General features: G+C 40.4%; 3 protein-coding genes across 4 annotated transcripts; 1 reads left to right on the forward strand and 2 right to left on the reverse strand.

Moving 5' to 3' along the window:
- Positions 1-4,360, reverse strand: hdhd5 (haloacid dehalogenase like hydrolase domain containing 5). The gene is made up of 8 exons (XM_023415424.2): positions 4,047-4,360; positions 3,388-3,603; positions 3,178-3,290; positions 2,545-2,638; positions 2,430-2,463; positions 2,129-2,303; positions 1,827-2,015; positions 1-1,711 (listed from the first exon to the last, which is right to left on the reverse strand). The coding sequence occupies exons 1-8, from the start codon at positions 4,155-4,157 to the stop codon at positions 1,288-1,290; spliced, it is 1,356 nt and encodes a 451-aa protein (XP_023271192.1). The 5' UTR covers positions 4,158-4,360; the 3' UTR covers positions 1-1,287.
- Positions 4,361-5,186: 826 nt separating this feature from the next.
- On the reverse strand, positions 5,187-10,334 carry ccdc77 (coiled-coil domain containing 77). Of its 2 annotated transcripts, none has more exons than XM_023415423.2 (12): positions 10,254-10,334; positions 9,241-9,289; positions 8,734-8,920; positions 8,501-8,643; positions 7,819-7,915; positions 7,440-7,530; positions 7,028-7,116; positions 6,736-6,884; positions 6,284-6,548; positions 6,001-6,126; positions 5,764-5,916; positions 5,187-5,500 (listed from the first exon to the last, which is right to left on the reverse strand). In XM_023415423.2, the coding sequence occupies exons 2-12, from the start codon at positions 9,273-9,275 to the stop codon at positions 5,354-5,356; spliced, it is 1,482 nt and encodes a 493-aa protein (XP_023271191.1). In that variant the 5' UTR covers positions 9,276-9,289; positions 10,254-10,334; the 3' UTR covers positions 5,187-5,353. The 2 variants fall into 2 exon arrangements, with proteins under 2 accessions (XP_023271191.1, XP_023271190.1); XM_023415422.2 differs by having other exon boundaries at positions 7,028-7,119.
- Positions 10,335-10,946: 612 nt separating this feature from the next.
- On the forward strand, positions 10,947-23,293 carry LOC111661758 (Usher syndrome 1C). Its single transcript, XM_087176414.1, is given in 18 exon segments — positions 10,947-11,082; positions 13,305-13,372; positions 14,626-14,769; positions 14,883-15,021; positions 15,783-15,891; positions 16,016-16,040; positions 16,125-16,182; positions 16,305-16,493; positions 16,583-16,642; positions 17,105-17,161; positions 18,397-18,539; positions 20,380-20,445; positions 20,535-20,692; positions 21,322-21,371; positions 21,667-21,831; positions 22,078-22,194; positions 22,687-23,167; positions 23,170-23,293. Coding segments are annotated over 18 exon segments (2,115 nt in total). The 5' UTR covers positions 10,947-11,046; the 3' UTR covers positions 23,220-23,293.
- Positions 23,294-23,392: the final 99 nt, after the last annotated feature.

Below are 23,392 nucleotides of genomic sequence, written 5' to 3' on the forward strand. Positions count from 1 at the left end.
TTTTTGTGTCTTTCATCCTTTTTAATTGTTCTTTTATACAGTATGGCTTTTACAGTACATTACCAAAGTTCCACACTTTTAACCTGCAATTGAAGTCACCTGCAAATCATACACTGTTATACCTGTCAGTTACAAATATAAAACACTAGCACTATATGAAATTTTCTCTAGTGCTGCCACCGTAATTCAACATTTTCTCCCAAGACAGTTTTCTAATACAGACATTCACATTAACCGTTCATAAAATTTTCCCAGCTACAACCAGTTGACAAAAAAATAGCACCTTTTTAATTTCTGTAGAAACCGTGGTACTTTGTATAATTCTGACCAATTAACAAAATAAGACAACATTGTTTTTTAAAATTAAATCATCATACTCCTGATTAAGGCTAAAAATCAAAACTGATGAGGTACTTAACTGAAACCTGGTTATTTAATCTCATCAGTATTAGTGGTTACATATCCACCCTAACTTAAAAACAAATACAAGCTGAAATATGATAGCAGTAAAAACAAACAGCAGAAGTGGTCTAGTTAAGACATGCTGGGGGGTGTATATTTTGGAAAGGAAAAATGACCCAGTTAGGTAGGCTATTGTGCAAAGCATAAAATTCGTCTTTATCTGGACAATATGTGGTATTGTCACAGATGAACCAACAAATCTATCTTTGCAGAGCTCTTTCTCGATCAATCTGAACTTTATACAGTTAAAGGTGTAACTGTTCGAACTGTATCTCAGCTCTCATCGATGAACTGACAGATACTTTACAGAAGTCTGAACATAGTAAAAATGCATGCAATTTAACACCTAGATGATCTGTGCGTTTTTAAAAGACAGCTGATTTAAGATTGTTTTCTACAAAGGCAAAAAAGGACAGACTTGCTGAACTTGAGTCCTTGACTACATTTATGCAATAGCTAGAACTATTAGAAACCGATAAGTGTGTGTTGTGTGTGAGAGGTATAAAAAATATTACAGCAGTCTCTGACATACTATCATGCAGGGCCAATGTAAAACTTCTGTAATTGTAACTTTCCTATATTTGGTGTTAAAACTGCATATTGTTGCTTTGTGCAGCTGATTCTATGGCACTTTATGAAAATCTATTAGAACTAGCCAAAGTAACAGCTACATCTCCCCTGTGATAATCAGGGGATTTGATTTAGGAAAAAAAAACAAAAAAAAAAACAAACACTCTCACAAAGCTTCTGCTGCTACTGGTTACGAGGTGTTAGAGCTGTTTACTGGAAGGCTGTGAGATGGAGCCAGAGTTTGAGAGGCTCGTCCTACTCCAGAGGACAGCCCTCCTGCTGGAACACCAGCTCCACTGCCTCCTTTACATCCTGCACCACGAAGGACGGCTGTGTGAGGCTGGGGTCAAAGCGGAAGTCCCGGTGGCCGTGGAAGATTTGTTGCTCGGTGACCGTTTGTGTTGTGTCTGAGAGCAGCTCCTGCTGGTCCCTGCTGTACACTCCTGTGCACACCAGGATGGAGCTGCACCCCTCTGGGAGGTCCTCCTCTGCCCCGTAAACACTGGACGCTCCGCCGAGCTCTGCTGATGTCATTTTAAGTGCATCATCAACAGTGTCGGCCAAGGGATCTACACCTCCTCCGCCACTCTTAGCTTGCTTCTGGGCCTTGGTGGACCAGGAAGCTTGGAGGTAGCGGTTGTAGAGGTTGGCTCCGTATATATCAGCCATGGGATTATCGCTGTGATTGTAAACAAGAAAGTCAACATATTAAAAGGAGCTTTTAGTTCAAATCAAAGCTTTGGTGTTAGAAAAAGGAAAAAAAGGAACATGATTCTGAGTGATGAGTGTCTCACCCTATAGCATAGAGCCTCTTCACAGGTGAGGTCCAGCCTAGTCTCTCAGCTTGCTGTCTGATCAGCAGCTCAGCGTAGTTATAAGTCACCACGCTAGGTTTACCAATAAGAGCCTCGTACTTCAGCTCATGGCCTGTGACCTTCTTGTACAGGCTCTCTAAGCACACCAGGAACATACCGTGACCAAACCTATGAGACAGGGACATTCAAGGTAATAACACTGTAGTTATTCAAATCTTATAACAGCGTTTCTGGGGTTGATCTACAATGTAACGTGTATTTTTGACACATATGTACCTTACCTAGGATTCTTCGCCTCGGCCATCCACAGCAGGTCCATGTTACAGGCCAGGACCGGGATGTGAGGGTACTGCATCGAGCTCCAGGTATTGTCTGGGTTCCCGTTTGTTAGGAGCACGTCAACGATAAGCTGGAGGTTGGTCTCCCATCTGATCGGCTCGCCAAATAAGATGACAGCTGTAGGAACAAACCAGTGAATAAGGAAATTATATAAAAAAGTTAGATGTCATAAATGCATTCATTATTATTCATTGTTAAGCATGACACTTATAGCTACAGTGTTGACTGTCTTTGGAAACATACCGTCTATTGGCCGTAAGCCTTTGGTGGGTGGAATCTGTAAGACATTTTACACAACTGGTAAGATGTCTAACTCATCTGTGACTGAACATAAATTGGCCTTAGTGGTAATACTCACACTGCCTTTGGGCCTTCTGTTGTGATCCACGACATCCAGTAGCGGATATGCCTCTCTGAGCATATCTATAGTCACAACATCTTGAAAGCCCAGGCTGAATTTCGGTAGGTTAAAGTCAAACACAAGTGGAGTTATGAGCCACAAAGCAGATGTAAGGTTGATATTTGAGTCCAAAAAGGAGTCTTGGATACCACCTAGTGGCAATCTTGCAATTCATTGTCATTGGTCCTCGTAATTTGTTTAAATTACTTCAAAATATCTGTCCACTGTATATGACCTATGTGTCTAGTTTAGACCAACACAGGGTGGTTTTGTCACACCAAACCAGGAAGGGATCAACCACCGATTTACTCATAAAGTGAAATCCAAACATTCACACTTTGACTCACTAATCCCGAATGAGAAAAGGGAAAAACTCCAACCTATTCCTTGAAAAGAATAAGAAAAGAAATCAATGAAAAAGCCTCCACCGAGACAGTCAGGACGCAAAGGGAACAAAGGGTACAAAGATTAAATACTGATAACAAAGTAGGACATGAACAAAATGCACTGAATAAACAAAACATGCACAGTTTTAAGGTCAACATCCAGACAGAGTGCAGGAACCAGAGTCCCTGATTTAAGACAGGATACTTGTGAGCGACCTCCTCCACAGGACCCTGTCCCGACACCAGCACACACATGTTGTGGAACTGAGTGAACATTCGCAAAGGACTGTGGGACAGCATCACCTGGTCTGGAGACACCTGACATGAAGGGAGCCAAGAGAAAAAGACTGATGTAAAGCAGAAAAAAAAGCAAGCTGAGGACACTTGCAGTGATTTAAAAAGATGTTCAGTTTACCTCAACCTCAAGCAGATGTGACAGATGTTCAGCTTTGGTCTGCCTCATGCAGTTCCCGGCGTTTGTGACAAACACCACAGGCACTTTGTATTTCCCATTGCGGTCCACCAGATTCCTGAAGCACTGCTTGGCTGCAGGGATCGGTGTCCTGCCTCGCACCAGCACCCCATCTATGTCAAAGAGGAGCCCAAAGGAGTTGTGGCCCTGAGGATGGAGCTGGGCCAGAGAGCGGGGACATGTGCAGTATAAAAACATAATGTTGTTCATTAACTTGTGGTAATACTACAGGCTGAGCATTCGCCATGATCTCGTTACTTCAGACACAGGGAACTGGGTGAGACTTTGTTCCCAGAGTATATAAATCACAAACCAGAGTTTTACTGCAGTGGATAACTTGCTAATGAGTAAAGTGGGTGAATAGAAGTAAATAGTAATAACTGAGGTTGTAAATGTTAGGTGAACCACACACCATAGTAATCAGTGTGTGTGCTGTGATTAGCCTCAACATGGTGCCACTCTCACGCTACATTTCTTACCGACTTTAATATCGAGCACATCAGCTAAGTTATTAAAAGACGAAACGTGCATGAGTTTCTTCACTTTGAGTCCGTTCACCTTAATTTTAGTTTCAATTAAGTTTGAATAAGGCATTCACTTACATGACTATAACTTCTTGAGATCGAAGGCGAGGTGTTTACATGTTTTGCTGCTCCCTCACAGCTTGACTTCAGCAGCTGCCAGCCCCTTTTCAAAGACCGCAATCTCTGCATTTCTCCAGACACCAGTGTGTAAAGGCCGGCGGGTAGAAGAGACACTGCTACAGACACAGTCAAGCTAACGGTAACTGTCTACTTAGCAAATGTGGCGACTGAAGAAATGGATCATATCGTAAACAGCGAGGGTCAATCCTCCACTCTGCGCACTCTCTTCATGCTGTTGGTGTAGCTGCCATCATTCACACAGTAACACAGCCGCTAATGACAATGAAGGCGCAAACGCAGTACGTAAAACTTCCTGGTACGGCATTACGTCACATATCCCACCGGTTTCTATTTTTTGCGGAAATGAAACTGAATCACTCACTCATCTCGTTTACAAGTGAAACCTTAGTGCAAAATAGGTCCGTGCGTGAATTATAATTCTGAGTTTAAGACTTATATATTATATCACAACTAATCTTAAAGACAATTTACAAAATTGAGATGTGGTTATGAAGCTTTTTAAGAAACTACAATTACACTTCAAAGGGAATTTTAAACAACTGCATAGCAGTGAGAGATAAAGTGCTATACTGAAATTTGCTTTTTATAGCCTGTTAACTTGTAAAGTACTGTTGAGTACAGAAATCGAGAAAATTAAAATCATCATCATATAATAACTGCTTTTGCTAATTTTTTCACATTAATGTCAGTTATCTTGAAAGACCAGAGAAATACTTTGATTTGGTGAAACAAACAGTTGAATTCACTGATGAAACTGGTGCCAGTTTTTACAGGTAATTTGTGGTGGTAAAATGACTTATAGTTAGTGCCAAGATATGTTATTATTGGTGCTGTAATAACCAGGTATTTACTATGTCATTTTTGGTTATTGTTAGTGCAAAAGTTGTAGTTAGTATTAGCATAGTGAGGATGATAAAAAGACACAATAAAGCATTATTCATGCCAACTCAGAACCATTGTTAATGTTATTAGTAACACCTGTAATTTTCTGACTATGACAAGTCAAAATGGCTGCTGTGAAGAAGCCTATTGCTGCTTGCAGAATTCATTCTGTAAATAATCGTGGGTGTTCACTGATTTAAAATCATTGTAATAAAACATCTTTATTGGTCCAAAATACGACATAGAAATAACATTCAATCCAGGTCTCAGTAATAAACACAGTAGCATACACATGTATGTCTGGGATAAACCTCACAGAGATTCTCCTCAATAGGCAAACACAACACATCATTGTCCATTCTTCAGCTAAATCTCAGCTCATTTTCCAGCCCGTATATTTTAGCCTTCAGGGCCATCAGCTCACCCTGAACCTTTTTTGTTCTGGTGTTGGTCTGGCGTACTTCATGCAGAATAGCTAAGTCCTGGTTGGGCCCAATATTTAGTGTAACCTGAAGCAGAAATGGGGTATATGTTAGTAGTGAATACATATACACACAGTTAAACAGTGATAATGATAATTTTCTAATAACAGGAGTATGGAAGGCAGAGGGAAGAGGACGAAGTTTTCTCAATCGTGTTTTACTATTTTAACCAAATTACTTATTTAATCAAGCCTGTTATCTTGAAATCACAATATAACGTTATTGTAAACTTAAAAAAAAAAAAGTAAACAACAATGTAAGACTACTGGGAAACCCCACAGGCTTTTCACCTTGAGGAGCTGTTTTTCAACATCTTTGAATTTTTGTCTGAGGTGCTTCAGGTCAGTCTTGAAGCCTTCCACCTCCATGACCCTCCTCTTCTCCAGCGCCTCATAGCGCTGAGTCACTAGCTGAAGACGCTTGGCCATTTTGTCTGAACGGTCCTGCACACAGAAATATTTCATAACACAAAATCGATCAGAGATGTGCATGAATTATAGACATAAGCGTCAGTCCAAACATGGTACCTTAAATATTTCCCTGCCCACATCTCCCTCCTCTCTGATTTGGGCCAGATCTGTCTCCAGAGTAATACACTGCTCCCGGTACATCTCTGCCAGACGGTGGGCTTGCTTCAGATCCTCCTGCATTACCTGATGAAATAGCACAAAGTAAAGACAAAGGACTATAAGCTACTGACATTTTTTAATCAAAGTCAAATGTTGACAATATTAATTCTTTTGTGTAAATGTATGGGATAGCAGGAATGTCTTCTTATGTCTTACAATTAAAATATACACATGACTTTACCTTTAGGTCCTCTTTGAGTGTCTGCTGCGACTCAGGCTGAGGCCGCGGGAGGAGCAGGGCTGTGCTGCTGCTGCTGGGCTGCCACGCTCGGCCCAGCTCAGCGCCAGCAGACCCGGCCTTCCTCAGACGGTTGTGGCAGGAGTCCAGGTCCCTCAGCAGCCGGTCCTTCTCCACCATCCAGCTCTTCTCATGACCGCGTGAGTCAAACTTTAGCTGTAAGAAATCTCTTGTGCTCTCATACAACAGGTTCTGGGTACGTTGAAGCCTAAAGTGTCAAATGTGAAAGGAAGTGACAGTTATACAGTAAAGACAGTATGAAGATTTATTATCATCCAAAGTATCACTTCAAAAAGAAGATAGAAGGTATTGATAAATTCCAAAAAATACACCCAGCTCTTCTAGGAGTATTAAACAACTAAAAATGTAGACATCGTAAACATTATAAGACCCACTTGTCAGTCAGAGCTGTGATCCGCTCCTGGTCTCTCTGCCGCTTTGCCTGTGCCTCCTCTGTTTTAATCCGTCTGTCCTCCAGCAGAGACTCTACCTGCTCTTTGGCCAAACGGGTCTGTTCCTCCATCTGAGCCTGCAGCGCCTCCACCTGGAAGTGCACGCCACAAAATAATTACAATAAAAGCCGGTTTCAATCCATTCAAAGACCTTTTCAGGGGTCATGTGCAGCATATGTATGCGAGATGATGTCACCTAAATCCCAGTAAATGCATTCGTAGAGAGGGCCTGTACCTGTAGTAACAAAGTCTGGTTGTCGTTCTTGTATTGTTCCAGGCTCTCTCCATTTACCCCGTCTGCTGATTTTGTTCTCCTGCTACTCTCTACTTAAACAAACATGCAGTGACAGTCAGGAGAATAAACAAAAGTAATGTCTGAGAAAATTACTCATCTATTTGCTCACTTGCAAGATCTGTTTGTTTGTGCTTAACTTAAACAAAATTAAAAAGGAAACATTACCACATCTTTATGATCATTATTATCGATTATACCAAGCTTTTTAACGCACAATTACATAGTTGATTAAAGAGACTTCATTAAAGAACACAACAAATTTATATGCACACCTTTCTGAAATTATTAGACAAATTAAAAATAATAATGTATGTAGAAAAGGCATTTGAAAAAAAAAAAAATGTTTTCAAACCTTTCCTGTTCATAGATGGTCTTAACTTTGTTGGCCTGAGACTGAGATTTTCCTCCAATCTGGACTCAGGGTTCCTTTGAGTGATAGTAACCTGAAATATAGTCACATATAGTGTGTCTTCAAAACGTTCTACTCAACCCAGATGATTTTTTCTTGCCTTCTTTTTTTTTTATTTTTTAAGTGGAACAAGTTTTTGTTAATCCACAAAAAAAAAAAAAAAACTCCAGATATTTGGACTTGTCACAGCAAGAAAATTTATAACTAATAACATTGATTTAGGTGTGCCAGCCAATGAAGCATTTATTAAGGCAATTAATTACACTAGTGTTTCACAAATTAAAACCTCTGCTGTGACAAAGGCCTCTGATGACATGTGTACCTTGTGAGGAGGTTCCCGGTGGAAATATGTGATCTCTCCTGCATCAGGACCCACCAGGGCGAGAAGGTGTTGGATTTTCTTCCTGTCCTCCAGCTCTCTGTACAAAAGTGAATAGGTAATTAGATCCAGTTTTATTTGTAAAAGTTATTATAAATATTAAAGCCTCTGCACCCTCGCACAGGTATTTTCACTCACTCTGGCTGAGTACCCATAAAAGTAAATCAAGAAGAAGCGGTACATGACCACACAGTCTTGTGAGGATGTCTAGTCAGGCAAGTGAAAACGTTTGTTTGGTGTACCATGGGTTAAGCAACCATGGTATGGACTTTAAATAATCACAAATAATATGTAGAAATAATGTGCAGTATGTCCAATGGCAGCCGGTCAGATTGCTCCATAAGCTATTACTATTAACATCCAATAAGCTTTATTCATAGCAGCAGTCAACATAGTACGAAAAGCGCAAGTGTAACCGATAACATTAATGTCGGCTCCATTCTATCAAAGTGTCCCAGTAAGTCATGAAAGTGATCAAACGTGTAATAGCAGGATCATGGATCTGGACCTAAATGGAAAGCAGGCCTTATTAATGTTATTAGTTCTATGTTTCACCAGTTGTTATAACATTTTGACATTTCTGCTGTCAAAAAAGGCCTCTTACTGCTCCTATGGTTTCACCCACCTGATCTTTAGTCTGTCATTTTCTGCATAAAGCCGGAGAGACTGCTCTCTCTCTTGGAAAAGGTAGACCTGCATGTCGCTCAGAGCATTTTGCAGCTGAGCAATCTCTTCCTCACGCTGTCGGACCTCCCACTGTAGCTTATGCTGGGAGGATAGCCAAGGCAGAGAGAAGATCAATAAAACAGGCAAATATCAAATCAACAGCACATACAGTGAGTCATTGTTATGTCTCACCTGGTCTTCTGTGATGCCTTTGTACTTCTCTAGCATCTGCAGCAGCTCCTCGTGTTCCCCATCAAACTGGGCGATCTTCTGTCTGTAGAACTCCAGCAGCTCCCTGGATGGTCGCAAGTAAGCCAGACGCTCATTGATGGGAGGTAGTGGGGAGTCAGGTTCCCGACCAGGGGTCCTATTGTTGGTTCTGTATGAAAACAAAAAGGATGTTACAGGCCAATATGAGAGGGGACTCTAGACCTGCAGTATCAGGAACATTTTACCTTGTGCACGCACATATGTCTGCAGAGAAACAGCAAGCAATAAACCTTACATTTAAACCCACTTAAGAAGTAAGACTAAATCCATGTGGGATAAGACTTAGGACTGTAACAGTGGGGGGGCAAGATTGGCAAAATAAGTCTAAATATCACTCAGGGAGATTACAGTTAAAAGCATTATGTCCCTTTTCTTGCAGAGAAAGCTACAAAAATGTCTGTCCTCCTGTGTGTTGACTAAACATCTTACCTGTGTGGTGTTGCATCTTTTGCTGGAGATCCCATCCCAGCACAAAACACTGAAAACAGTAGTTAAAGAGTTAAAATGATAGGGTTGTCTTCACATGTCGATACAGGAAATATACATTTGGCTGTCATCAGTACTGTGAAATGACTTAATTGTTGCAGGTCAATGGCAACCAGCTATGTACTGAATATTATTATTATATTATTACAAAGATGTCAGTCACAGCCCTTGTGAAAAACAATTTAAAGCAATAGCCATGTTTAAGACTGCTGCCATTTTTTCATATCCCCTTAAAACGTTATGGTGCTTGTTCTATGATTTTTTTGAATTTCTTACAGAAAAAGTCAATTTCATTTTACTAGAATATCAACAAATCAATAACGTATAGGTTTACACGTGGCTAATATGATATTACATTTGCAGGGAAAGCCCCAGTATTTCCTTCTATACTGTCTATTAGTAGTAGCAGTGGTACAGTAATTCATATAACAAAACCACTAACTATAACAAAAATAGCACAATTAAGAAGAGTTATTCACCCCTTCAGTAATGATGGGTTATGCTGCTTCGTTTGTAGATGTAATAAATCTGTTCTGTGTCTGGTTTATAAAAAGACCACACAGGACAGATAAGCTCAGATAATTAAAATGTTTAAGTTGGTTTGTCCATTGAGTTATTGTTGCTGGTATGGATTGGTCGCCACGGGGAGCGGGACGTTTGAAAGCACAAAACTGTTCTCAGTTAGACACATTTTTAACCACAAAACACACTCAGTTATCAGACAGCTCGATTTAGCTAAGCAATCTGAGGTTTTTCGTGGTAATAAAAGGGTGAAGGGAAAGAAAGTATGTTTGGTTCTCTTTAACATAAAGAAATCATTAATCTATCACGAATTACTGATAATGAAACTTCAGATGTGGCTAAAATCAGCACGTAAAAGGCAGTAGCATTTGCACGTGGTTTTCCATCCGTTTCTAGCGTTTCAACAAACATGATATATTATATATTTTACTTACATGTTACAGTTTTCTATAACTCACAGCCCTCGGTGCAGTTGTGTTGTTCGTTGCTATCAAGCTTTTGAAAGCCGGAAGTTTACGCCTCTTCGTCTTCTTCGTGGGATACGGAACGAAGGTGATATTATTTTGCCAACTAGCGGCCACTATTAAACATAAATATGTGTAGTGGTTAATACAATAACCGCGTAATTTGTGATGCCATTCGTGTGATACATGTGGGTAAGTTGTGTTTTTTGGAATAAAAAGTTTACCATGATTTATGATGTTCAGGAGGTCATTAGAAGCTTCTTCTGTGTCAAATGTTACTTCTGTAGGTTCAGCGATTTAAAAAATGTTTTTAAAATAGTGTGTCTGTAGTTTAGATAAATTATTGTGTGTCTACTGAAACGTCTAAACAACTAATTGTCTAGATAACTGATGGGTAACGTGCCAACGTTGTCGGTTTCATCAAGTTTGTTAAGGAACGGAAGTTAAGCTGATATCCCTTCAAAATAAAGGGCTAAATTGAAGTAAGAATTAGACTAGAGAACGTGAAGTGTACATAAGTTGTATACTTTAGAGTCAGGTCACATGTTTTTTTTGTTTGTTTTGTTTTTTGTTTTTTTTTATGTTAATCATGGCCATATTCATTACCAAAACAGTTTCCCTCCTTGTTTTACTATGAAAATCTTAACCGGAAACTAACAACGTTTAGCTTGACACGACAAGCCCCGGTCCAGGTCCAATCCTGACAAACTTCATCGACAGTGAGTTAGCGTTTGCCCGTTTGCGGTTTTTTTCTCTCTCAACAATGGAGCGAAAAGTTGCTCGGGAATTTAGGCACAAGGTAAGATACCGACATTTTTCTCCTCGGACACTGATTAAATAGCTCTTTTAAAAAACTGTTTGTCTACCTGGTTGTCACTTAACTGGCTCAGGTGTCTCTCCCGGTGGGATGTTGCGCAGACACAGGCCTTACAAAAAGAAACAGCAACTAAAGATTATTCAAGAATTAGTTTTAAAAGAATATCATATTTTAAAGTGAATTAGAATTGATGTTAATAAATCAAATATATAATTTAGAATTTATATGGTGATAGCCTTTGGATTAAAATCTCATTCATCACTAGTGTATTACTTACTATAAAGTCAATTAGAGAAATATAGACAGAGCTATTAGATTTGCTAACAGATTAATAGCTTCCCATTCGACTGAAACAACTGCTTTTCTTTTAGCTGTTTAAAGAGAAATATTCACACAACTGTTCTGCTAGATAGTACCTACTTTCTGCTAGATGGTATTTACTAGCACACGTTTTTTTAAGTATAATCTGAGCTACAGTGAATCTTCCTTGTTTCCTTTAAGGCTTAAAAGTAAGTAACCAGTGTTTTCATAGTAGTTATATTCTATGACATGCTGCCTGTTTTTGTAAAGTGGCTGATACCTTTTCTTGCACATGTAAATATCCAGCTGAGGCCACCATGGCCAGTAACAATAACATGATTAAATAAATGTTATGTGGATCCATGATGTATAGTTCCATGAATTAAACTCAAATTATACTGTATTTCCTGGCTGAAGCTGGCACATTACAGCAATAGGTAAAGCCCTGTAAAGATAATTATGAGTAAAAGATAACAGAGAAAGGGAACATGATATGTTCAGGGTGTTTTCAGCCCCAGAGCATGTAGGGATCACCAACAGCCATCTGTGCTGCACACAGGCAGGCAGGGTCGCATATTGTTGGCTCTTCATAAAGGGCATCGTAGTATTAGATAATGTAGTCCATGTCAGAGACGAGCAGCTGAGCGGAAGACATGGGACAATTTATGGGTTTAATTAGAGGCTGATGGGAGCACAATCAAGCTTTGTTTCTGTTTGGGGACATTATCATAGTCACTGAATCTCTGTTTAGTTGTTTGGTTGAATGTGTGTGTCAGTTTATCTGTCCTAATTCAAACTGAAGAACTGAATTATTGTGTTTCTTCACTGTAAAATTTTCAATTAAAGGTTGATTTTGATTTCTGGAGGTTTAAGTATGCACTGCAATCTGTGTAAATTATAATAGGACAAAGTCACATTAGGATCTCATTTTGTGAAAACAGTCCAAATCTCTAAACCCGACAGTGCTTTTAAGAATTGGTATTTCACTGGCCAGTGAGCTCTTATCTTATTGGATTTATGGTGCCAAAGTCTGCATGTAGTTCAGGCTGCAGGAGTGGCTGGCATTGGCTGTGTTTCACTGAAATTTATGACAGTCATAAATGTCATGTCACCACACAACTTCGCAATGACCTCACAGTAGGGGACCATGGAGTGTAGTTTATTAGACTACAGAAGTGTCTTAATGTGCATGTGTACGTGTGTTTTTGCTCTCTATGCATTCACACTGTTTGATGATGATGATGATAATGATGTGTGTGTGTGTGTGTGTGTGTGTGTGTGTGTGTGTGTGTGTGTGTGTGTGTGTGTGTGTGAGAGAGCGAGAGAGAGAGTTGGGTGTGAATGCTCACCTCTGTTTGTGTCTGAGATGTAAGATGACACTGCTGACCTTCCCACTGCTGCTTCTCCTCAGCTGTTCTGCCATTATTCCCTCCCAGTAGTTTGATAGTTAGGGAAGGACAGCCCATTACACCTGCTTTACTCCAAGGAGCCACACCATCCTAAAGCCTGGTTTTATCTTAACTTTTCACTCTAATAAAGAAACAAGCCACTCAGGTTAGGGGCGAAGCTTACAGCTTAACTTGGGACAGATTTAGTCAGTAAGACGGAAATGTGTTACATCAGTGATTGGCCGAGGCGTTTCCTCAAAACTATCCTGCTGCAGCTGAGCTGCCATCAGGTTTGTATGACTCCTACACACACACAGACACAGACACACACACAGACAGACACACACACACACACACACACACATACACACAGACACACACACACAGACCGACGGCTTGCCCCCTGCAGTGTTGACAGGACCACAAGACAGAGGTACAGTGTGTGTCAGTGGGCTGACGTTTCCTCTGATTCAGCAGTGTAGAAGGATGGCACCAGATGTTTGTCCTGTCCTGCAGGTGGAGTTGCTGATTGAAAATGAAGCAGAGAAGGATTACCTGTATGATGTCCTCCGCATGTATCACCAGTGAGTAGCATCCATCACCACTCAGTGTGTATGTGAGCAGGTTGCATTTTCTTATTTGTTTTACATTTGTAAATTCACACCTCTATATTTCTATATGAATAAACTGTGGATAGTTATTGGATAGGCTGTGTTGTTAAATAATGGCCTCTTTTAACCAGTAATATAATGTTTCTGCATATACAAATATAAAGAACAGTGAGATCTACAATGAAAGGCTTCATTTGCTCTCATTTGCCTCAAGTGTTGGAGGAATTCCTTCTTGTCTTATGTTAGCTGCAGGTGAAATGATGTCCAAATGCCTTTTCTGACTTCCATGAACTTATCTCTAACTTTTTCATGTTTAATTATCAATAGCTGTTAATCCTGCCTTAGTCAGCTCTGATGCACATGCACCTGTGTTCTTCATCATGGTTTCTGATAACAGCCTGGTCTCAGAAGCCTTGGGGGGCGGGGGGCTAGTGGTCTAGGTTTCAATTAATCTTCGTACTGAGGCAGAGCCCTGTGGCCCCATTGGTTAAGCCTCTGATCAGTTTCCACTGTGCTTCGACAAGCCTGGCCAGTTATTCACAAAAGCTCTTTTTATGTTCATCCTCCAAACAGAGCTGAAATGGCACCTATTAATAATTCATCGAGAAGGCTGGGAGGACAAATTTTATACAGTAGCTTTTACTTTGCTGCTTTAATTGCTGTTCTAATTGCCTTTTGTCTTTCTTTGAATTGTAAAAGATAGAAGACTGGATTCTACAGTCCATCACCATTGAGAAATTATAGTTAATTGCTATATATTTGAATTAGAAGAGAAAGATTAGAGGAGGACTTGAATGATATTTTGGCTCATGAGATCCTCTGCTGGCCATTACGATTACATGTACTTTTACGTGTAAAAAGTAAAGTGTCATTCAGTATCTCTAATTGTGACCATTCATTATAAAGCCTGGCTATGTTCATGCGAAAAACAAAGCAAGTATTGAATGTTATCTCCAGAATTATATTCTTGTCAGGTTAGAGAAGCCTCTGAAACAGCTGCTCTTGGTCAGAGGAAATTATTATAATAGTCAGTTCATTTCAAGAAAAAAAAGATAAAATAATAGTAAACAAATAAATCAATTTAGTAAAAAAATTTACAGGGGTTTCACAACTTTCCTATGTGTTTGTATCAAATTCTTTTATATTGTCCCTATTCAATTCTGTTTGAATGTAACTATTGTCAGTTAGAAATGTGCATCATTTATTGCCTGAAACCCGTCTCTCAGGTCGATGGATTTGCCAGTGCTGGTGGGGGACCTGAAGCTGGTAATCAATGAACCAAAGCGCTTGCCCCTGTTTGACGCCATCCGACCTCTCATCCCCCTCAAACACCAGGTGGAGTACGACCTGCTCACCCCCAAGAGGTCACGGTGAGTATAGCATGGCATTGTATTGTTTTGGTTTTCATAATGAAACCATCCACCTTCTCCGTTTCAAAATGTTATGTGGCTCATACATCCTGTATTGTCTCCTGAATGAGCAGGAAGCTCAAAGAGGTGCGTTTGGATCGGACACATCGTGATGGACTGGGTCTGAGTGTCCGAGGAGGTCTGGAGTTTGGCTGTGGGCTCTACATATCACAGATTGTCAAAGACGGTCAGGCTGGTAATGTCGGCCTTCAGGTACATTTCTATGAGCCAACCGTGATATATATTTTTTATTTTCATTTTATACCACTAAATGTCCTTTATAGTTCTGAAACACTAAATTCTCATTTTAGCTAAAGTACCATATAAAGAGCTATATGTATGTAAAACAATTATTTTGTAGTCATTATAGTCGTATAGTATAATTTAATTTTGTCTATTGAGTCAATCAAATTGTTTTCATTTTCCGTGGCCTCTGTCTCAGTGTCAGTGTCATAATACCAGCATCCACTAGGTGGGGTGAAGCACCATGTTTGTTAAACTCTCACAGGGACTGAATGTTTGTCAATGAATGTTGAACCAGATTCACCTAGATGGAACTTAATTAAAACGCACTGGTCTTGTCAAGAAAGAAAAGTCAATAACCATTTGTTTATATAGATGCTTTAATACAGATCAGAGTCACTGTATTGTGACAAAGCTTCAGAATGACATCTTGGGCGAGGATGGTCTCGTATAACATCTGGACATAAATCAGAGAAACAGTCAGTAGAGAATATGGCAGTTTTGCTCTTGTTGGGGGATTGTAAGTCACTTTAGCTGAGAGCATCACCCAGATGGCTAAAACATTAAAAATGTAAATAGACCATGCAGATGAATAGATCACATAGTGGCTGGTTTATTCAGTTGACAGAGAAGTACATTACAAGAGAAGCAATAACTTCATCTGTAAAATGACTCGATAGATTGAAAGTGAATGTGTCATTCTTGATATTCAATCTTGTGGTGATTTATAGGTTGGTGATGAGATCGTGCGTATCAACGGATACTCCATCTCCTCATGCATCCACGAGGAAGTCATCAGTCTCATCAAGACGAAAAAGATTGTGTCACTCAAAGTCAGGCGTACGTCAAGCGCAAATTCATTTTCCAACCACAGCAGCATCACTGATGTGCATTCAATTGAATATTGTTCAACATCAATGGCATCTTTCATTTGATTTGATTTTTTTTTTTTCCATATTTGCAGATGTGGGGATGATCCCAGTGAAAAGGTAATATAGTTAACATGGTAAAGTAGCATTGTTAAGTGACATTTTGCTGTATTGCGTTCTGTTTTACGTTTCACATTTCTCCAGCTCATCAGATGAGCCCCTGAAGTGGCAGTTTGTTGACCAGTTTGTGTCTGAGTCGGGGGTAAGAAACAGAGTTTGTTTTTGTCTTTTTCATGGCATTTGTTTGTTTCAAAAGTTGTATCACACCAGCAGACAGCATATTGACTTTTTCTTTCTTTTATTCTTTCTCTTTTTACCTCCCAGGAGAAAAAAAACAGCATTGCAGGCTTAGCATCGATCGGAGGGAAGGAGATCAAGGAGAAGAAAGTTTTCCTCAGTCTTGTGGGAACGAAGGGTATGGGCATCAGCATATCCAGTGGTCCCACCCAGAAACCTGGCATCTACATCAGTAATGTCAAGCCAGGCTCCCTGTCTGCAGAAGTTGGACTTCAGGTGATCTCTATGACCTCTGTGAAATGTTGACACTCATTTTCCTGCCTGCTGTGAACTATATCTATGTCTCATATCATATCAAAATGTAGATTGGAGACCAGATCGTGGAGGTGAACGGGGTGGATTTCACCAATGTGGACCACAAAGAGGTGAATTTTGCTTCATTTAATTATTTATCCACTTACGATGATTTATGATGAGTTCAAATCTTATCAGTCATTTTATTACGTAGATTTTGTCCATTTTGTCCTTTTATCCAAAGCACTTCAGCTACATGAAGGCATCTGTTGTTACGATACTCATCATGCCAGTGGAAGTTAAACCCCTCTTCACTGGCTTTGTTCTGTGCTTTACTCACTGAGCTGAAGAGCCACAGCCAAATTAGTGTTTAACCAGCCAAAATGTTTTTGAGATAGGAAAAAAAAAAACCAGGACATTTGGTTATTTACCAAAGTGGCTGAGAAAACAGAGCTTTTAATATTTACTGGTATATGCCAGTGATGATTTCACACCCTGATGAATACACATACAGTGTTAACATATTCCCCTTAACCTTTATAATCTTAAAAATTAATTGCATTACTTGAAATCTTTTGTTATTATATTCCCAGGCTGTGAAAGTCCTGAAGAGCAGCAGGAGTCTGACTATTACTGTTCTGACAGGAGCTGTAAGTACATCAACTGCATTATGTCTAATAATAATAGTATTCAACACTATGTTTTCTTCTGCACCTCACCTCACATAAGTCTTGTGGGGTTTTTTTTGCTGTAAACTCTTGTGAGTACTGTTAAATACATTTGAAGACACAGCATATGAGTTTGGGATACATATACCTACATCTGCACATGAGACCCTCAAACCTTTAAAATGAATAACCCTGGATTAGGTGGCACATGTTGCTGTTATTTTCTTACATGCAGAGTGTTTCCCACAGATCCTCAAGTTTCTGGGAAATTTAAAATGTGTTTAATCAATTAAATGTGATAAATCACAAAGAAATACATAGTAAAGATCTTAATGACTTTTGAAGTTATAATCCTGACGCAGTGGTAATGTCACAACAAAATGGTGCATATAAAATGTCTAGAATTGTTCCTCCTATTTTGTGAATGGGAGCATGAGGAAATGTATTTCTCTCAGAAAAAAAAACAGTGAAGGGATCATCTGTTGTTTGTGGGAACACAAACTTCTGCCTTTACTCGCTTCGCATTCCTGCATCACACAGATAAATGTGCTGTTTTGTTTTGGAGACATCCCATTACCGAGGCGTTTCCTCAACCTGGCTGTCTGCAGGAACAACATTTATCATCAGACATGTCACTTGGCAGATTGTATGCCTCAGGACTTATTTACAGTGACTGCTTAACTGAGACAAGAAGTCCAATCTTATTTATTGTTTTCTTTTGTGACTGTCTGATGGATTTATTTGTGTAAGTGTGTGTGTGTCTTCATTTTGACACATCCAGTACATGCACTATCATTGAAATTGAAGGCCGTGTTCCAAAATGAGCCAATATTTTTATGTGACAGGTGACATTTAAGCAAAAATAACTGTACCTGAAGAAATATTTGTCGTTCATGCCTCCAATATAGTTATTTTTGCAACAATAAATGATTACAAATCTATACAGTAAAGTATTTCTACTTCTATGTATCTTGTAGGTTTTTGTTTCTGCATATATATGGTAATTCTAAAAATTGTTCACATGCTATCGATGAGGGGTTCTCAGGCTGTAAGTTAAGCTTCAAAGATGTTACATGACAAACACACACCTCTCTCTCCCTGGTCCGGGAGACTGGTTTGGACTTGTCTGTCGGTTTACAGAGCCAAAAAGTTTGAGGACCCCAGCTGTACTCGATTTCTTTCTCTGATTATTTTTCTGGCTGTTGTCACTCTCTCAGGGCAGTGAGTTGTTTATGACAGACGAGGAGCGTCTGGCAGTGGAGGCCCGCAGGGAGCTGGAGAGACAAGAGCTGATGCATCAGAAAAGGGTGGCACTGGAGACCAACAAAATCATTAAAGAGCAGCAGGAGAAGGAGAGGCAGTGAGTGAAGAGTTGAAAACTTCTTACAAATAACCTTGTCCTGCAGTGTGTGGCATGGAGTGTGGGAGTTACAGTGTATAGCCTGTCTTGTAATTTAATCACAAAAAAGACATAAGCTTGATCGCAATGGCAGATTGTTGTCTATTCATACTCATCCACTACTTTGATCTGATTCACCTGAAAAAGATATTGTCACTCAACCTTCAGGTGATAGTTATTACAGCTCATAGCTTGAGAGGGAGTCATATTTATGTTGCTGCTCGGATCATTTTTTAATACTAACAATGGTTCAAAAAAACATTTATGCTGTGATATACTTTTGCTCATAGTGACAAACTAACAAATAATTATTCCTCATTCCTGCAGTTTTCCTTGGTTTTATGGAGTGTTTTAGCGGCTTTCAGCTCACTGTTATAGTACAAACTCACTGTGCTCTTCTTACCTTGGACCGAAGAGCACACAGACAAAGTTAGTGTCTGGCTGATAGTGGAGCATTTTAACAGCTGAAGAGAAAAATATAGGAAAATAAAAGAGAGTTTAAAGGAGATTGAATATTGGACTGTTTGCTAACATGTTTGCCATATCAACTTTAAAAGGTGATAATATGACAATGTTGTGTTTACTGCCCCCAAAAACAATGATTGCAAGTTAATAACCCTGTTTTTATTTTTGACTCTTGAGGAAATCACTTAATGCATCGACGCAACCCAAATTGAAATGACATTGTTTTGATGACGTTGATGATGTTGAAGACGTTGATGATGTTCACCCCTTTCTAGTTGTCAGAAGTAATGATAATACTGATACTGATGAGCGACTGCAGTGGATATTTCATACAGTAAATGCTGTGTAGCTCTGCAAGTTAAGTAGCCTCCCCTCTGGCTGCCCAACCAACCACTGCATTTTCATCTTTAAACTGAAGTACAGTAATTGAGAAAACAGGAAGTATAATACTCCCTATAAATAGGCATTACTGATTAGAAGCAACTATTTGTTCTGAGAAATATGCCGACATTTTAATACATTTCTACACAACCATTCCACACACCAAAAAGCTTTTTAGTCACCAACAGCTGGAAGGCTGAGTTTTTCCGATTATTCAGAGAGTGGTGCTGTCTTTGCAGAGCTGTCGGATAAAGTTGAATTTGATTTGAACTCAGAAATATGCACTGGGTCCATTAATCAGCTTGGGGAATACTGTACCAATTTGTGGCCAATCTGAAACTCAAATCATCCAGTAGCAAAGGTGTTGACTGACATTACGAAATGTTTTCCAGAAATCCCTCTGTGCATTTTAGAGTCAGCCTCCTTTGTATCCAGCCTCATACATCACCTCTCATTCAGTGCCAAATTTAGAGTTTCCAATGAATTAATTCAAATATTCAAATAGTTCAAATTCAGAGCAAAGAATGGCCTGCTTGCTTTTGAACAGAGGCATCAATCATTTACCCAGCAACTGAGCATACATCTACATAAATCAGGTACAAGCAAAGTAAACATGACCTGCTGTGATTGTCCACCTAACCTGAGGGCCTTCCCATAACTGCTCTGTAGCTACATCATAATATAGATTCCTGTTCACTTTAGTGAATGCTTTGCACATTTTTCGCAGGCGTTAATAACTTCAGAGGACACACTAGATTTTCTCATTGCTTTGATGCCAGCAATATCTTGGGATGAATAATGGGAATGCATATCATGTTTTGGGGGGTGGATGCTCTCAATAGCAGCCATAAACTGGATTAAAGTCATATATTCTGTATTTTTAGCCCTGCTCTGGAGCATGCTGCGTGGATGGAGTTTTATGTTGAAACCTGTGTGTCTATGTTGTGTTTAACAGGCGAAAGATGGAGATTTCTCAGAAAACTGCAGATGAAGAAGAGCGCTATAAAAAGGAGATGGAGAAGTATGCAGCTAATTGTCTATAAAGTGCAAATTCAGTGTTGTTTTGATAATATATCTTACATATCTCATTACTTGTGTTGCCCTGTGTAGGATTGATGCTGTGGAGAAGAAGCAGGACAGAGAATGGGAGGAGGATTGGGGCACCAAAGACAGGCCCAAGAGCCCTAAGAGCCCCCGCACTCCAAAGAGCAAATCGCCTGCCCCACCTGATATAAAAACGACCCCGACTCCAAAGGCCAAGAGCTCTCGTAAGGACACCTGAGTGAATCTTCTCCTTAAAATGCATGGATCTTCTATTCACTTCTTGAATGTATTTGTTTACTTTTCTTCTGAAAACCACGGAGTTTTAGAAGTATCTCTCTCCTTTATCTCACCTTATTTCCTCCTTTTCCCTGCATGCTGTCTTACTGTCAATGCCGTGTGCTGTGCTGCTTGTTATGGCCTCACCTCTAAGCTGCTGAAGCCTGCTCCTTCACAGCGGAAGACGAGGAGGAAGAGGAGGACAGACAAGTAAGTCCGGAGGCTCAGCTGTGCGTTGTCACAGCTGTCGTGTGGGGGGATGTGTGCAAACCAGCGTTCACACAGACCAGTGCTAGATTTCCTTTGACAACCAAAAATGTAACAATTGGAGATAACTTTATCTTCATAATGAACGCTGCCAAAAATTTGGTTTTGGTTTTGTTCATTTGGTTTTTAAGAAGAGTTTGCCCAAATGGATCACTCTGAGTCATTTTTTCCCTTTGAATGCTGTGTTGTGGCTTTAATGTCTTGCTTTTTCAAATGGACACACTGTTTGGAGTTTGATGAGACGTTGTTTAAACTTTGGTTTTTATATAACATACTTGTGAGAATGACCTATGTTCATCTCCATCCTCAGCATTTGGCTGGTTTTATCGATATGAGGGGAAACTGCCATCGATCCGCAAGGTACTGTCAGCTGTGTGAGCTAAGTGTGGTATTAGAGTTGCACAAAGGAAAGTCTGGCATAACTCTCGTCTTGTTTTTAAATGTTTCTTATCGTGACAGGTGGTTATATATTTCAGACCAGAGTTTTCTTTCTTTTTTTCTTTATAAAACTTTAAGTTGTTTACTGTGGTTTTCACAGCCGTACACAGTGTGGTGACACTAGTTATTTGTGCAATTCATGGTAGAAGTGTGTGGTTTGCAGTGGCAGATTTCTTTGTCCCCTGCTATTTATATTGACTAACTGATGACACCTCAGAAAGGAGAGAAGAAGAAGAAAAAGAAGAAGGTGTCAAACACAGACACACTGCAGGAGCAGAGAAAAAGCAAGAAGGAGATGGAGTTTGAGCTGAAACTGGCCAAGGAGAAAGAAGAGATGTATGAACGAGAGAAGCAACTGAAGATCAATAGGCTGGTTCAGGAGGTATGAAAAGAGGTTTTTAGTCAAGTGAGCTATAGAGTGGACTTGATGTGGATTAAACTATTGGTTTGGATTGATTGGCATTTCTGATGCGCTATATAGAAAAGTTAACGTTGCTTTCAATGTTTCAAGCTTTGGCTTTAGTTAAATTGCCACCTGTCTTGGTTATGTGACAGCTGAGTGTGTGAGCGAGTGTTTGAGTGACTGATGCATGTAGCTTGATGCTGCCTTACCATGCCTCTGTACCAGGTTTCAGAGACAGAGAGAGAGGACCTAGAGGAGTCTGAGAAAGTGCAACACTGGGTGGAGCGTCTTTGTCAGACTCGGCTGGAGCAGATCTCCTGTGTGGAGAACGAATCCCCAGAGGTACAGAGTGTGACGTACTCTGTCGAAACATCGCTTATGTCTGATGTTTTTGTCTTACCACAAAAATTTTAATTGTAATACGTCATTTTTTTACTGTTACAAGGAGATGAGTAAGGCTCTGATAACAGCATTGATGCAGGTCTACAACAATATTTAGAAAAAATGGTTGATCTTGGTTGACTTTTCCCCACATTTTCAATATTTATGGTTCAGACAGGATGTTACGGAGTAAAATGTAACAGGTCATGTCACTTTGAATGTTGTGTTACATGAGTTACATGACATGAGAAACAATAGGGAAGCTGCTCAAAATGGTGCGAGTGCATTTGTAGCTGTCATTTTTTGCACACTTATACAAAAAAAGATAAGTGATTATTCCTGCAAGTGAAATTAGTAGGAAGGGACAGGAGGGTAAAAAGCATGAATTGTTAATTAGGTTAAAAGGATAATTAACACAAGGTGAAACATTTTTCATGTCACTGAAACTTTAAGCTCTCCCCGCCGCGCTCTCCTGCCTCTGAGCCCAAGGTGAAGCGTTTCCCTGGTGGTCTCCACTTGGCCACCACTGATCTGGATGACATCAACCTGGATGATGTTGATCAGAGCCTGAGGGGCCCTCTGAAGAGACTGGCCCCCACCCAGCCCAGTACCAGCCAGCCTCCTCCTCCCTTGCCTCTCCCTCCACCCTCGCCCAAGCTGAACCCTACCATTCCCAGCTACTCTCCTCCTCTCTCCCGAGCGTCGCCACAGCGCCGACCTCCGTCTCCACCCAACGCTAGGAAACATCCCTCCGCCCCATCTACCTTGACCAACAAGGGACGTAGGCCTCAACCACAGCCTCACCCTCAGCATCACCCTGCCCAAACCCATCTCCCTAATCCACCTTCCTCCCACTACCCTCCTCCGTCTCAGTCGTCGTGGCCTCCATCTTCCCCTCAACCTGCTCCACGGCCTCCTCCACCGCCGCCCCCTCCTCCTCCACCACCTCCACCTCCCCCTCCGCCCCCACCTCCACAACACTCTGAAGACCGGATAGGCACTCTCAGCGGATACCGCCAACATCATCACCATCACCTCCAACACCCTCCCAGTCCTCCTGAGCGCAGGAGTGAGTGGGAGGCAGGTGGTTATCTCCCGAGAGGAGGGATTTACTCGTCGAACACCAGTGAAATGTCCTACCCCTCTAGTCCAAAGGTTA

Source organism: Seriola lalandi, unplaced genomic scaffold (assembly GCF_002814215.2).
Source record: "Seriola lalandi dorsalis isolate HSWRI2012SDOR001 ecotype SW California unplaced genomic scaffold, Sedor1 jcf7180002054553, whole genome shotgun sequence".
Lineage (NCBI taxonomy): Eukaryota > Metazoa > Chordata > Actinopteri > Carangiformes > Carangidae > Seriola > Seriola lalandi.

Bases quoted from the DNA above. Each gene is read 5' to 3' on its own strand.
- hdhd5 (XM_023415424.2), bottom strand. From the start codon at position 4,157: ATGCAGAGATTGCGGTCTTTGAAAAGGGGCTGGCAGCTGCTGAAGTCA. The intron at 3,604-4,046 runs GTAAGTGAATGC...TCTCTGGCCCAG, and splicing joins TCTCAAGAAGTTATAGTCAT to CTCCATCCTCAGGGCCACAA. The intron at 2,304-2,429 runs GTATGTTTCCAA...TTGTTCCTACAG, and splicing joins AGGCTTACGGCCAATAGACG to CTGTCATCTTATTTGGCGAG.
- ccdc77 (XM_023415422.2), bottom strand. From the start codon at position 9,275: ATGGGATCTCCAGCAAAAGATGCAACACCACACAG. The intron at 7,916-8,500 runs GTGGGTGAAACC...ACTTTTGTACAG, and splicing joins AATGACAGACTAAAGATCAG to AGAGCTGGAGGACAGGAAGA. The intron at 5,917-6,000 runs GTACCATGTTTG...TTCTGTGTGCAG, and splicing joins TGGGCAGGGAAATATTTAAG to GACCGTTCAGACAAAATGGC.